This window comes from Lontra canadensis, unplaced genomic scaffold (genome assembly GCF_010015895.1).
Source record: "Lontra canadensis isolate GAN:19392208 unplaced genomic scaffold, GSC_riverotter_1.0 scaffold20, whole genome shotgun sequence".
In the NCBI taxonomy this organism is placed as follows: domain Eukaryota; kingdom Metazoa; phylum Chordata; class Mammalia; order Carnivora; family Mustelidae; genus Lontra; species Lontra canadensis.
In genome coordinates this window covers 16921953-16937508 of record NW_022631014.1, presented here as the reverse complement: position 1 = coordinate 16937508, position 15556 = coordinate 16921953, and the positions used below count along the sequence as shown (strand labels likewise).

At 45.1% G+C, this 15556-nt stretch overlaps 1 protein-coding gene across 1 annotated transcript in view; it reads left to right on the top strand.

Moving 5' to 3' along the window:
- Positions 1–15556, top strand: part of MYRIP (myosin VIIA and Rab interacting protein) — a 374614-nt gene that overhangs the window by 281355 nt on the left and 77703 nt on the right. The window contains exons 4-5 of the mRNA XM_032861130.1: positions 7123–7259; positions 12990–13070. Coding sequence (XP_032717021.1) covers positions 7123–7259; positions 12990–13070 — 218 coding nt within the window. The remainder of the gene's footprint in view (positions 1–7122; positions 7260–12989; positions 13071–15556) is intronic.

Sequence of the window (15556 nt, the reverse complement as noted above, 5' to 3'; positions counted from 1 at the left end):
AGAAAGAAGATATGGTCCATATATACAGTGGAGTATTATGCCTCCATCAGAAAGGATGAATACCCAACTTTTGTATCAACATGGATGGGACTGGAGGAGATTATTCTGAGTGAAATAAGTCAAGCAGAGAGTCAATTATCATATGGTTTCACTTACTTGTGGAACATAAGGAATAACACAGAGGGTATTGGGAGTTGGAGAGGAGAAGTGAGTTTGGGGAAATTGGAGGGGGAGATGAACCATGAGAGACTATGGACTCTGAGAAACAAACTGAGGGTTTTGGAAGGGAGGTGGGTTGGGGGTTGGGTGAGCCTGATGGTGGGTATTAAGGAGGGCATGATTGCATGGAGCACAGGGTGTGGTGCATAAACAATGAATCTTGGAACACTGAAAAAAAAAATCTAAAAAAAAAAAAGAAGAAATGGGCAGAAGACAATAATAGACACTTTTCCAAAGAAGACATCCAGATGGCCAACTGACACATGAAAAGATGCTCTATATCACTCATCATCAGGGAAATATAAATCAAAACCCTGATGAGATATCACCTCACACCTATCAGAATTTTAATGAAAATTTTAATGAACAACACAAGAAATAGCAGGTGTTGGTGAGGATGTGGAGAAAGGGGAACCCTCTTACACTGTTGGAGGGAATGCAAGCTGGTGCAGTCACTCTGGAGAACAGTATGGAGATGACTCAAACAGTTAAAAATAGAACTACCCTACCACCCAGAAATTGCACTACTAGGTATTTATTCAAAGGATAAAAAAATACAAGTTCAAAAGGGTACATGCGCCCTGATGTTTATAGCAGGCTTATCAACAATAGCCAAACTATGGAGAAAGCCCAAATGTCCATCAATGATGAATGGATAAAGAAGATGTGATACACACACACACACACACACACACACACACACACACACGAAATGGAATACTACACGGCATCAAATGAAATCTTGCCATTTGTAATGACGTGGATGGAGTTAAAGTGTGTTGTGCTAATTGAAATAAGTGAGTCAGAGAAAGACAAGTACCATATGATTTCACTCATGTGTAATTAGGAAACAAAACAAATGAACATATGGGAAGGGAGGAAAAAGTGGGGGAGGCAAACCATAAGGACTCTTAATGACAGAGAACAAACAGGGTTGTTGGAGAGAGGTGGGTAGGGGATGGGCTAGATGGGTGGTCATGGTATTAAGGTGGGCAATTCTTGTGATGAGCACTGGGTGTTGTATGTAATTGATGAATCACTGAATTCTACTCCCCAAATCAATGTTACAGTGTATGCTAACAACTAGAATTTAAATAAAAATTTGGAGGGAAAAGTAAATAGCTGCAATCCATTCCAGAAAAGTCATTAACCAATACACCAATATATTAACTTATAAATAACTATATACGATTATATATAATTACACATCAAGGGCAGAGTAGTACTCTGGAAAAATGGAGAGAGAAAATGAAAGTGATAGAAGATGTGATGGTGTGATCTTGGTATTCATTTTTTTTTTTAAAGACCTATTTATTTTAGAGAGACAGTGTGTGAGTGTGTGCAGTTCGGTGGGGGGGGCGGTTAGAGGAGCAGTGGGAGAGCATGAGAGAGAATCTCAAGCAGGATCCCCAGTGAACACAGAGCCCTATCTCAGGACTCTGAGATCATGACCTGAGATGAAACCAAGAATCGGCTGATTTATCGACTGAGCCCCTCAGGCACCCCTGGCTGTGGTATTCTAGTGAAGGTGGTCAAGCAAGGCTCACAAGGGGTGACATTTGTGCGGGGACTTGAATGAAATGACATACGGAACTGTGAGCCATCTGCAAGATCAAAGCCTTTGTGATCCCATGTGTGTTAAAGGACCGTGTGTGTGTTGTTGTCCTGGAAGTCCCTCACATGCGCTCAGGAGCAAGCCCATCCGCAACTTCTCCTCTTCAGTGAAGTCACAAACCTTCTAGGAGGCGTGCCCCTCTACTGCCAACATCACTGCTTCCTGGCCATTCTCGGTGGCTGCCCTGACCGCCTTGCAGCCTTTGTCTGCTGAATTGCTCTCTATCAGAAGAGGGAGAGCATCCTCCGTCGTGAAAAAACGTGCTCTCTCAGAACAGGGCTGGCCCTGGGGCCCCTTCTGGGGCACCGGTAGTCTTTATATCAAGACTGGCTTCCCCGTGTGTGTATGCATGTATGTGTGCACATGTGCGCATGTGCACACACAACACCAGTTCCTGGACTTCTCCCAATCTGCATAGGCTGATTAGGTCCTCGGGGATCCCCTTGAGAAGAAGCTGGAAGAGGACCATCTTTGTCTGTCCCGGCTGTGATAAAGAAATACCACAGACTGAGTAGCTTATGAACAACAGAAACTTACTTCTCACTATCCTGGAGGTTGGGAAGTCTCATATCAAGGCACCAGCAGTCTCAGTGTCTGGTGAAGAGCTGCTTCCTACTTCCTAGATGGCCATCTTCTCACTGTGTCCTCACATGATAGAAGGGGTGAGGGAGTGTTCTAGGGTCTCTTTTGTAAGGACACTATCTCATTCATGACACCTCCCCTCTCAGAGCCCCCACCTCCAAATAACATCACATTGGGGATTAGGTTTCAACATGACTTTTGTGGGAACACAAACATTTGGTTCATAATAAACATTCTTCAGATATCAAGAACTTTTGGGTGATTTTTTTAAAATCTTCTTTTATTTGTTTTTATTTTAGTGCTTTTACATTAATGCATAATACCTGTTTTTTTAAAAAAAAAATCAAACAATATAAAATGATAGTCAACTTAAAAAGTTGGGGCACCTGGGTAGTTCATTCAGTTAAGAGCCGATTCTCGAATTTGGCTCAGGTCATGATCTCAGGGACCTGGGATCAAGCCCCACATCAGGCTCCCTGCTCAGTGGGGAGTCTGCTTCTCCCTCTGCTCCTCTCCCCACTCATGCGTATGTATGTGTGCTCTCTCTCTCTCAAATAAAATAGAACAAATCTTTAAAAAAATAAATAAATAAAAATAGTCTTATGCCCCCATCTGCATGCAAAATCCCAATGTCCCAAGCAAGCACCTGGAAACATTTCTTGGGGTTACTACTATAATTGTAACTCACGTGCTTATCTTACCATTTCTTGATTTGTCAACTCCAGACCTTCATAAGTAGCCTACTTCTTGCTACCTCTTTCCCTTCCCCACAAAGTTTTATTAAAGTTTTATTAAAACCTTTTATTAAAACAGAATGACCTCTATCACTTTAAATAACACATTTAAGCCACTATTGTTGTCCTTATGATTTATTTTTTATTTTTTTAATCATTTTTTTATTTATTTTCAGCATAACAGTATTCATTGTTTTTTGTACCACACCCAGTGCTCCATGCAATCCGTGCCCTCTCTAATACCCACCACCTGGTTCCCCCAACCTCCCACCCCCCCCACCTCTTCAAACCCTTCAGATTGTTTTTCAGAGTCCATAGTCTCTCATTGTTCACCTCCCCTTCCAATTTCCCCCAACTCCCTTCTCCTAACTCCCCATGTCCTCCATGCTATTTGTTATGCTCCACAAATAAGTGAAACCATTTGATAATTAACTCTCTCTGCTTGATTTATTTCACTCAGCATAATCTCTTCCAGTCCCGTCCATGTTGCTAGTTTAGAAGCCTACCTGGACTCCCTCAGTGTAGGATGAGGAAATTAGCATGTGAATCATCTCTGTGCCGGGAACCACAGAATCCTCTTTCTGCATTCAGGCTTCTGCCACGCTAGCTGGTAACTTGATTTTGCTTTCAGCAAAAAGGGCAAATGTCTTGACAGTGAGGATCTTTCTTGCTTTCTTTGTCTGTAAATAGGGTGTGAAAAGTTAATGGCATTTTAATATTCTATATAAAATTATATTGTACCTATTTTATATATAATATAATATAATATAATATAATATATATCATTTGCTAATGACCAGAATCTTGCAGTGAAGTCCATAGAAAGAAGGAAATATAATCTTTGGCCGTGAACCTGGGCCACCTGAAGAAGAATGGGCCATTCACCTCCCTTCTGCTTCAGGAGTTGACAAGTTCTTAACAGTTTTTATTTGCTTCTCGTTGAGACCATCACTTTCTGCAGCCACTTTTTAGTTGTGCTTTTGTTTTTCCTGGGGTTTCTGATTCTTTTTTCTTATTGACAAAAGAAGGCTGTGGTTCCTTCTTCACTGTCTCTCCTCATTCATTGGGCTTCTTAATCCTGTGCTCATTGACTGTGTGCACCCCCTACCCCCTCCTTTCAGATCTGCTATGCCCCGACATCTAGGACTTCCGTCCATCGCAACCCTGGACTAACTCCCTCTTTCTAGAGTCCCATGATTTCCACTTTCTTGGATTTTTTTTTTTTTTTTTTTTGCTCCCCTAAGTATACCTTAACAGTTTTTCTTCCTAGAAAGCACACCGATTTTCTGAGACCTTACATGTCTGAAAGTATTTTTATTTGGCTCTTATCTGATGATAGTTTGGCTGAGCATAGAGTTCTGAGGCCTTGCCATTTCTTCTCTGGGCTTAGAAAAGCCATGCTCCACTGTCTTCTAGCATTCAGTGTTCCTGATTTCAATGTTTAATGTCATTATTATTTTTCTTCATTTACAAAAATACCCTTTTTTTTCCTGCCTAGAAGCCTCATCTTGTAGGGTCTTCATGAAGACGTATCTCCTTTGTCTGCTGTACTTTGTGTTGTAATCAATTTATTCTGATTTGCCACTGGTAGACTCTTTAAACCCTAAAGACTTTTGCCTTTCTTAGCTTGCGGCCATTTTCTTCTGTTATGTGATTGATTTTTTTTTCCCTCTCACTCCTCCCTAGAATCTTGTTAGATGCTGAGGCCACTGAATTCATCCTCATGTCTCTTCCTCTGATATGTCCCATCTTTTTTACTTCCTCCTCTGCATTCTGGAAAGTTTATATTGATTTTAACTTTTAGACCTTCTGTTACTTTTCTTTCCCCAATCATATGTTCTATGTTCCAGAAAACATTGTCTTCTGATTACTTAATTTTCACACCACCTAGTGTTGTGTGGATAGGATGTGGTGTCTTTTTCAAATCAGTTATTTATTAGAATTTTTAAAGTTATTTTCATTACCCTAGATTACCTTCATTTCCCTTTCTAAAAATTTGCTCTTAGTTTTTCTAGGTCCTTCTTTCCCATGGCATTGGATTGTTTCAAATATCTACTGATCCACAGTTATCTATACATATTTTTAACAAAGGACTTTGCTGGTTAATAAAGGTGACTTACATGGGTAGGTTAGTATTCCCAGGAGACCTCCCCTGTGAAAAAGGGGTGGGTGTGCTGACCGACAACTCCCAAGTTTATTAGCCAGTCAGCCACCTGGCAGGCCCGGCTCTAGGGTAGATGAGTAGGATCTGGTGGGCAGTGTGTGGGGGCTCCCCCAGGGCTGCAGAAGGAGGGTTTCATTACAGGTGTAACCCTTATATTCAAGTCCTAGTCTTCTCCAAGTAGGTTGTTTAGTTTTATTAGAGGACTATGTTCTGTTTGGGGCCTAAGGATACAACAACCTTGGGTCAGTTGTCCAGCTGATCGGGAATTGGAATAAGGACCAATGGTTGCCTACACAACCATTAAATCAGCTTTCTGAATTCTGTGTTACAACCAGTCCTGCTCTTGGCACCAACCAGTTCCAAATTAGACATCTTGGTCCGAGAGGCCCAGCTCCAGTGCCTACCTGGAGGGCAGTGTTTTCTCTGATCTTTATGCAATCACTCACTTCCGATTTTCTAGAAATATGTCAAAATCTCTGGTTCTACTCTCACCCCCATTCTTCATCTGCATTGACTTTTCCCTCTGGCTACCTTATCCCTGGCATCTGGGGAGCGAGAGGCCTTTGTATTCATTTTACTTTTCTGAATTCTCTATAATGAGTACCTGTTATTACATTCACAATAAAAGGTACAGCAAGAGCTATTCTTAAGATGGAAGGGATTCGGAAGTACTGAGCCAAAACCAGAAGCATCCTGACAGCATTCTGTATTGACCATTCCAGCCTGAGCAAGAAACTGCTTCCCTCAGTACTTCTAGCTGAACGAATAAGTGGCTGCAGAATCTTGTCCTAGAGCCTGTGTCTCTCTTGTGCTTTGTACGTCCCCAGGCTGAATTAGAGGTGTTGTTAATGCAGCACGAGCATCAAGTGCAGAGCCTGCTATGAAGCAGGTGCGTCCGTGAGTGGCTTTGAATGGCAGGCACTCACCCACCTGCTGCTGGGTGGACTCAGGCACATGCTTCGCTGGTCTTACATCCAGCCACTCGCTCACCCCAGGCAACTGGCAGGTGCTGTGTTTGTTTGTTTAAAGAGAGACTGTCTTTAATAACAGCAGAGGTTTGGAGGAAGGGAAGAACAGAGCAAAGGGCTCGCAAAGAGACCGCTGGCAAAGTGCCTTTTTGTGCATGGTAATCGTGTCTGCGCCAGCCCCGAAGGCCCTGGGACAGGGTCACTGCTGCTGGGACCGGAAGCTGTGGCGTCACTGCCAGCCTCCTGGGCTGAGTGCTCGCTGCCACTAGGGATGGGACTGACACTGTGACTCTGGCTGTAGCTGCGGCTCCACTGGCCACCCCCATCTCTGCCACTGTCTGAATCGTTGTCACCGCCATGGGCTGGCTGCGTCCTCAGCACCAGAGTCAGTGTCATGTTCCAAGTCTACATCCCTGGTGAATATCTCTTTGTCTGGGTGGCCTGGGCCTCGTCCTCACTGCTGTCATCCTGGCTGCTACCGCCCTTGTCACTCACCTCATCCCTGTCATCTCTTCTGGGCTTGGCCCATCACCAGCTGAGGTGAAAGGGGTGCTCGGGCCAAATGTCTCTTGGCACCCCTAAGACCCGCTCGGTCTTGACCATGTGGTAACAGAGTACAGGACTTCTAAGAGCTGCATGAGAGGGAGCTGTCTTTTTGCCCACCGGTCCCTGTGGTCTGAGCAAGTCACAGGCCTGCCTGGATGCAAGAAGTCGAGAGAGATGCTGCTCCACATCTTGGTGGAAGGAGCTATGAAGTCCGGTGGCAACTTTTGCCGTCCGCCACTTCATAATTCCAGTCTTTGTCTCTCATTTTGTTTTCTTATTCTGTGTCTTCCTCAGGCTTCTGAGGACCCAGTCTCTGGAATGGTTCTACAGTAACGTGAAGAGCCGCTTCAAACGCTTTGGCAGCGCCAAGGTCTTGAAGAACCTGTACCGGAAACACCGGCTGGAGAGCGGGGCGTGCTTCGACGTTCTAGGTACGCTGGCGGCCCGCTGCTGTGGGAGACTTTGCGGGGCTGAGGGGATAAAAGGAGGCCTGGCTGGGAGGCCCTGTCCTCAACAGGACAGAGAAAGTTGCCTAAATACGTCTGATGAGGAGCAGAAATATGAGGACAAATACCAAAGATGCTGTGAAGTTTGAGTCGTCTGGTTCCCACATCCCCAGTGGGCTGTTGGGACCAAAATATTTCTAAGTATTGTGGACATTTTAATTGTAGGCCCCTGGAAATCAAAGATTCTCGATTATCTCCCCCTACAGATGAAACACTGGGAAGTCCTCTGTTTGATCATGTAGACCAGGCCTGCCCTCGGAGGGTATGCCCACCACTCCCCTTCCCTCCTGTTCCCAACCTCCACTCACACCAGGCCCAGAACCTGATGTAATGGGAGAGTCGGGAAAATACAGGCTTCTCTCCCAAGTAGCCTGGTGCTTGGATTTTGCCTTGCTGTTTTTATATACATAAGACAACCAATGTAATTAGAAAGAGAAATTATCTTCTTTAGTTCTATTAGACTAGCCAGTAGAAAGAAATCATTGTCACAATATGAACAGTCTGTCCTCTTTAAAAAGCCTGGTTTTTTTTTCTCTGTCTAAAGGCAGTTTTTTTTTCATCTCTTTGCTGACACAGGTAAATGCTTTTTATCCACGAGAAAGGGGGATGGAAGAAAGATCTCATCCGTCTCATTTGGAGCCTTTTCACTGTCATTATTTTACATTGTTGTATTCTCAATAAAGTCTTTGGCTGTGTCTTATCTAAAAATATGCCAGCCACTGAGACAGGGGGAAACAGGATGGAAGCATTAAACACAGAGAATCATTAGGGCCTTTTGTGGTGGTTGTTAGAATCTATCTTTCAAACTATTCAGGAAGCCTAAGCTACGAGAGCAGTGCTGAAGGCTTCCACAGATTATTTTTATCTTCTCTTTGCTGATTTCTCTAAAAAGTTTCTTCTCCAGGAAAGGAGGCAAAAGGAAGAAAGAGAGAGAGAGAACGAAAGAAAGCTTAAAAGTAATCTTATTAACAGTAGTTTTTCAAGCCAAAGACATATCTCACGAAAGTTCCAGAATATTATTGGCTCACCTGTTTGCGTCCCATCCTTTTCTTTCCTCTCATGTATGGCCTCAGGTCTGTTTTGTGTACCCCCTTAAGTGTCACCAAATTTCAGACCTCATAGGCGTTCTGTACTGCTTCATGAAAGATGAGAGGAAAAGCAAACATACCAGGAATCCTACCAGAGCAGGGCACAACTCTGATCTCTTCTTCTGTCTCTCTCAGGCCCCACAGGCGGATCAGGTGGATGGGAGCCCGAAGCGGGCCAGCTCAGGGCTTTGAAATTTTCAAGTGTCATTTTCTGAGGAAAACCACTTACTGGGGATAACCGTCTGCCTGATGGACACAGATGTGGGTTCTGGGCCCTCTGGGATTCAACAGCTCTTTCATTTGGCCTCAGGACAGCACTTGCTGCGTTGCATTCAGGGGACGGTCTACAAGCCATGGGAGCACTGGCTTCATCCGCTCTGTGTTCCCAAAGCGTGGCTCGACACCTGGCAAAGCCCACATCCTTTGTCTGGCACCAGTTTGATCTTAGAAGCATTCTGTGGGTACCAAGACCCTTCCCTGAACTATTAGAATCTATTGCTTTAATATGGTTAGAATCCATTTAAACTAAGACTTCCTTTGGATAAAAGTGAAGGGGAACAATCTGTGAGGTGATATTCAAGCCTGTTAAGCCATGATCATACAACAGTGAGATTTATTCTACACACCACCTAGAAAATTTAGTCACCCCGCAAGTATGGGCAAATCCTCTGGGGCAGAAATGGCCTCCTGGCTATGTCACCTGACTGGGGAGCCCTTGATCTTAGCTCCACCTGTCACCCAACACCCTCTCATCATTGTCCCCTGCCATCCTCAATCCTGACTATACATCAGAATCACCTAGGGGGCTTTAAAAAAACAAAAACAAAAACAAAAGCAAAACCCAGTGCCCAGGATCCCCTGCCATGCTCAGCCACTTATTTCTGTATCTGTGGAGGTGGGCCCAGTACAGGTATTTCTCTAGGTTATTTTAAGGCACAGCCAACGTGGAGAAGCCCAGCTAGCACTTGACCATAATTGGGGCAGTAGCATTCTGAATAAGATGGCTCCATCTTCAACTCTGGCTAAGGGCACTTGTTTGCAGAATTTTGATTGCCAGAACATTATACACAATATCTACGGCATGCAGGGCACATGCTCTGTTCCCAAACTGTTGAAGTGGAACCCCTTGTACCTATGAAATATCTTCACCCCCTGGACCAGCCATAGTCTGCCTTGACACATTCAGTCCATTGAAAATTCGTAAAAGTTCACCGAGTTCGCAGAATCTTCTGGGCCAGCCGTTACATGCATACCCTGCTCTGCTCTCTGTACTTCTGACCCTCCCAAGCTAGGCTTACTCCTCTGCAGCCCATATCAGGTGACCAGGAGAGGCCAGGCCTGAAAAGAGACCCATTAGTTCCATCAGGTAAATGTAAGATGTATTCATGACTTCAATAAACATTCAGTAAACATTTATTGAACACCCACTATGCGCCCACCTGGTTTAAGGGTGACAAGATGGGCAAGACCCTGCCATCTGGGAGTCAATATTCCAGTGGAGAAGTCAGATAAATAAGTACATTAAAAAAAAAAAAAAGTGTCCCAGGAAGCCTGGGTGGCTCAGTCGGTTCAGATGTCTGCCTTCAGTTCAGGTCATGGTCCGGGGGTCCTGGGATCAAATCCCTCATCAGGCTCCCTGCTCAGCCAGGAGTCTGCTTCTTCCTCTGCCTGCTGCTCTCCCTTCTTGTGCTTTCTCTCTGTGACAAGTAAACAAAATCTTTAAAAAAAAATTTTTTTTTTAAAGTAGTGTCCTATGGTAATGTGTGCTCACATGGGACACCTGATAGATTCAGCATGACATTTTTTTTTAAGATTATTTACTTATTTTTTTGATAGACAGAGATCACAAGTAGGCAGAGAGGCAGGCAGAGAGAGAGAGGAAGCAGGCTCCCTGCTGAGCAGAAAGCCCGATGCGATAGGGGGCTGGATCCCAGGATCCTGATATCATGACCTGAGCCGAAGGAAGTGGCTTAACCCACTGACCCACCCAGGCGCCCAGCATGACATTTTTAATAGTGACCCTAGAAAGGAGCATGGCATGAAAAAATAGAAGTGGTCATTATTAACATACTTAATCTCTAGGCAGTTGGATAATTAGCATATGCTTTCATTTAGTATTCAATAAATAAATGAGAGAAATAAACCCTGTTTTTACTCATAAATACTCTATAGCTATTTTTTACATGATTCCTGAAAAGTCTATTGAGTCTTGGGTCTATTGAGTCTTTCATCTGGGATTTGACTGACAAACATAGTCTTTTGACAATGCTGAGCCATGTGACATCAGAGGTTCTTCCAGCTCATGAAAGACATCATGTGTTATCTGACAGCTGTGTCATGCTTTTCCAGAACATTTCAGCCACTCTGTGCCATTCCCAGATGGCACTGAAGCTCCCACCTGTGAATTTCAAGGGAAACAGGGAGAAGTCCTGTCCCAGAAGGTTTAAAATTATGCAGAACCGGAGCTTGTCCTCTGGGCAGCTCAGTCTCCCAGTGATGTTTCCAGATCTTCTTTCTCCTCATACTCTCCTCCACGCTCCCCCATTCTCTCCACAGAGGACCTCACCTTCTCCTTCACAGGGCAGACAATATGTAACCGTGCACTGGATCCTGTCACCTTCCAGGAAGGTCTCAAGGTCACACATCCCTTCCCTCTTACTGAGCCAGCCTCTCTTTTAACTGGTTCCTTCCTATTGATTAGTAAACATGCCTGAGTCTCTCTGTTTCCAAAACCATTCCTGCACATACCCCACTTCCTTCCCTGCCTATCTTCCCAGTCGGTGGCAGGCACACTCCAGAGAGCACACAGAGCTCAGGGCTTCTGCTCTCTGCCCTTCCTCACTCCCCTCACCGAGCTATTCTCCGCAAAGCAGCCAGAGCGCACTTTTGGAAACACAAATCCGACCAGATCCCCTCCACGGAAGCTTTACTGGCTTTATGTGGCTGTTGGAATAAAGATCAAAACAGGGTATGGTCACCATGACCCGCATGGTGTGGATCTCCAGGCCCAGCCACTCTGCCTCGCGTTCAGGTCCCCAGATGCACCTGCCACCCTCACAGCCTGTCGTGTGCAAACTGTCTGCTCTGCCCCAGACACTTTCCCACCTCCCCGCACCTCTTTGGCTCATTACTCACTGTCCCTGCTAGACGCATTCGCTGTACTATGAAACACCCAATCAGAGCACTTAACATCTCTATAACTTTACATTGGTTTGTGTAAGCCTTTGACTGATGAATTTTTTCCCACTCCATCAAGTTTGTCAAGGCAGTGAGGATTTCTGGCTTTGGTCACCCATATACTAACACCCAGGCCAGAGTCTGGCACCTAGTATAAACACCTGTTCATAGACTCTTTGCTGGATGGATGAATCAATGCTGGATGTAGCCACACCAAAGGGAAATATCTGCGCTTGGAACCAGAGCTTGGGATTTGCAGAGAGGACTTATCTTAAAGCCTTGTGAGGAAACGGAGTCTCAGAAAGACAAAGAGTAAGTGAGCCATGACAGGCTACACATTAATGGCCTATTTCATAAAGGAGCTGTCTACTAAACCTGCCTCAAATACCTACAGCAGTTACCCTGAGGGTTTCCACAGGGGAGCCCCCATCACAGCCCATCCAAGAAAGCACAGCGTCTATTACATGTATTGAAGGCTTAGTTCAACGTAGCATTGATGGCATTTGCCCCCTTTTGAGCTAAGGCACATGGACCCATATTTATTTTCTTGGTTCTGCCAAACACTGTTTTCCATCAACATCCAATTCAAAACATTTTCCTTTAGCCACCTTCTGTGTAGGTGCTGTGTTGAGTCCTGAGGATACAACACAGAGAGTTGAAAATAATCCATCCTCTCCACATGCAGAAATCTCATAAAAATCCCCAACTTGAAAAGGGGCTTTAAAAAGGTCTTAGCTAGCTGCTGTTCCCAGACTGGAATTAAGATTAGGGTTGGTTGTGTATTCGATTCAAAGAAGACCAGAGGAGAGGCAGCGGGCCTTGAAAGATCAAACGCCATGGGTTGACCTTATCTCGCTCTGGGCTTGTTTCACATGGACTCCATTCTATGGAAGAGTAGGGTGACAGTTAAATCAATAGCTAAAGGCAACTGTTTGGGTCAGTGGCATAGACTGCAGCTGAAGACCAAACCCACAGCATCATGAGCTCTTATTCTTTCTCTCTTTCTAGAAAGGAAGCCAAGTGTCAGAGAGGTTAAGTAATGTGCCCGAGGTCACACAGCTAGTACTTTGCAGGTCCAGGAAATGACACCCTTACATCTCTCCAGCTTCGATCTATTGTTCTCTCTTTGATTCCACATTGCCTCCAAAGAAGGTACTGGAAGAAAGTCGAGGGAGGCAGCAGTGTTATACCAGGAATCACTGAGAGAAGAAAAAGGTGACTCATCAAAAGCTGTAGCATTATTGTGGAGCCCATTGATTCTCTAAATATCTGCAAGGCTGACTTCATTGGAGTGGGTCGTGATGGTCTGCCAGGGCTGTGACCATGCACCAGTCCTCACTGGGAACCTGTGATAATCCCATTCTCTCTCCCACTCCCTCCCTCCCTTCAGGAGGAAACTTTTTCGAGGCAAACCTGGAGAATGAAGGAAGTATTTCGGGCAGTGATTCAACATTTTATAGACAGTCAGAAGGTAAGTTTGCTTAAGAGTTTGCAGCTAATGGGAAGTTGAAGGAATAGAAGCGCCTTTAGAAACTCAGGGCCTCCCAGTTGCATTGTAACTGCTAGACACAACCCCTTCTCACTGGGTGGAAGTCTCCAGGGGTCTTCTTGTTGTTGCCATTCGTGTGTATCCATCATCAAAATTGGTGAGTACAGCCAAGGTGTGGCTGAGAGCAGTGCATTCGCTACCCAACCCCTGGATACCTTATATCCCCTGGTGAGCTCCAGTTCCAAGTCCATCTTCCAGAGCTAGAATATAATAATGAATACACTTGTGTAGTTCATATTAAAATATTCATAGAAACAATGTATCATGTACTGATTCACTTCTCCTTCTTTATACCAATATCATAGTCCCCTGAGAGTAGAAGTTAAAAGCAAAACAAACTGATGGTTTCAAATTAAACCTTCCCCATCAATTCAGCTCCTTCTCCAGCGTGCTGGACCTTGAAATCCTCCTGAGTCACCTGCTCCTACAACCCCTCTCCATGCTCTCTATTCTCTCCTTCAGGTACCTTCGCCTGGAGGTCCTATCCTCCTTCATCATTGCCGCCTAGAACTTCTCCCCGTGGTATGACACACTCCTGCGGGCTCCAGGCTCCTCCATTCACTGCTGAAGCTGAAATGCCCAGCACTGATTTGAGCCCAGAGTTCTAGACTCAGATTTCTGAAGCTTGTATCAATCCCTGTAGATCCTACAGGGATCCTAGCCTCTGCACATCCTAATCAAGCTCTCAGTCACCCAAGTTCCTAGCAGCTCTTTCTCCCAATTCTGTCCTTCTCTTTCTATTCTGAACCCCCATGGCCTGAGAGCCTCCTGCCCACAGTTCCCCTGTATTAATCTTACCTTCAGTGACCATCCGTATGCACCAGAGTTCTCCAGAGAAGCAGAACCAATAGGGGACACACACACACACACACACTCACACACTCACACAGATTTATTTTATTTTAGGGACTTGGCTCCCATCATTGTGGGGCCTGGTAAGCCCAAAGTCTATAGGGTAGGTCAGCAGGAGGAGCTGGGGGCAGAAGCCAATGCTTCTTTTTTTTTTTTTTTAATTTTTTTATAAACATATAATATATTTTTATCCCCAGGGGTACAGGTCTGTGAATCGCCAGGTTTACACACTTCACAACACTCACCATAGCACATACCCTCCCCAATGACCATAACCCCACCCCCCTCTACCAACCCCCCTCCCCCCAGCAACCCTCAGTTTGTTTTGGGAGATTAAGAGTCACTTATGGTTTGTCTCCCTCCCAATCCCATCTTGTTTCATTTATTAGAAGCCAATGCTTTAGTCTTGAGACAGGCTTTCTTCTCTGGGAAACCTTAGTTTTTGCTCTGAAGGGCTTAGTTCTCAACTGCATGAATAGGACCCACCCACATTACCTCAAGAGCAATTTCCTTCCCTTAAAGTCAAGTATCGTAGATATTAACCACATCCACAAAATACCTTCATGACAACACCTGGATTCATGTTGGATTAAATCACTGGGTATGACAGCCCAGCCAGGATGATGCCTAAAACTGACCATCCCATTGTCTACCGGTCCTCCAAGCTTCGGTCACTCTGCCTCGCCTCCTTCTCCTTCTTCCACACCCCTGCCAGTCATTCCCTCTGCGGCACCAACCTGAGTCTTCACTTTCAACCAAAACATCTTGAGTGCCCCACTTCACCCTCATCCAGAAGTCATGAATATAGCATTCGGAGCCTCTGGGTTATGGCTCCAGGCTCTTACTGGCCAGGGATCTGTGGAACTGGGGAATGATACCCACCACAGGTCCTTCCGCAAGCCTCTTAGCATAAGTGCCTGCTCACCCCATAGCCTGGGGAGCACTGGAGAGTGTGGACTTGGCTTGTCCATTGGGGTGTCCCAGGGCTAGCGAGGGCTTGTGAGAAAAATACGTTGATTGGTATCTCGAAGAAGAGACACGGGAGGTACAGGTGTCTATCTCTAGGGAGCACGTGGTGTGATGACAACCTCAATTCTGTAGACTATACCTGTTGAAACACTGGGAAAGCTGCGTGTTCAGTCGGCCACCCTGGGGCGCACAGAGCCCTGATGTGACTGTCATCATAGCCAGCTTTCGATGGACCCGTCAGCTTGCTGGATCTCTTTGAGCATCCCTGGGTTGGTTTTGGAGATTTTATTATGTTTGCCAGATGCCAATTTCTGTTCACAGTTGTGTCTTGAGGAACCTGCAAAGCTTGAATCAAGGTTTTTTTTTAATTGAGGGATTGATTAATGAGTGAATTGATGTATTTATGCTTAGTCTCATTCTACAGAGAGTGTGAGGCAGCTCTCAGGAGGTTTGCATGTGTTAAATAATGCATGAGTAAGAGAGTATAAATGGAAACAGGAAGTTGAAATCTGGCCAAAGGAGGCATAGGCATGTAGCCCCTGCAGACCTGTGTTCCTGGGCCTGATGTGAATTGGGCTTCTGGGGCA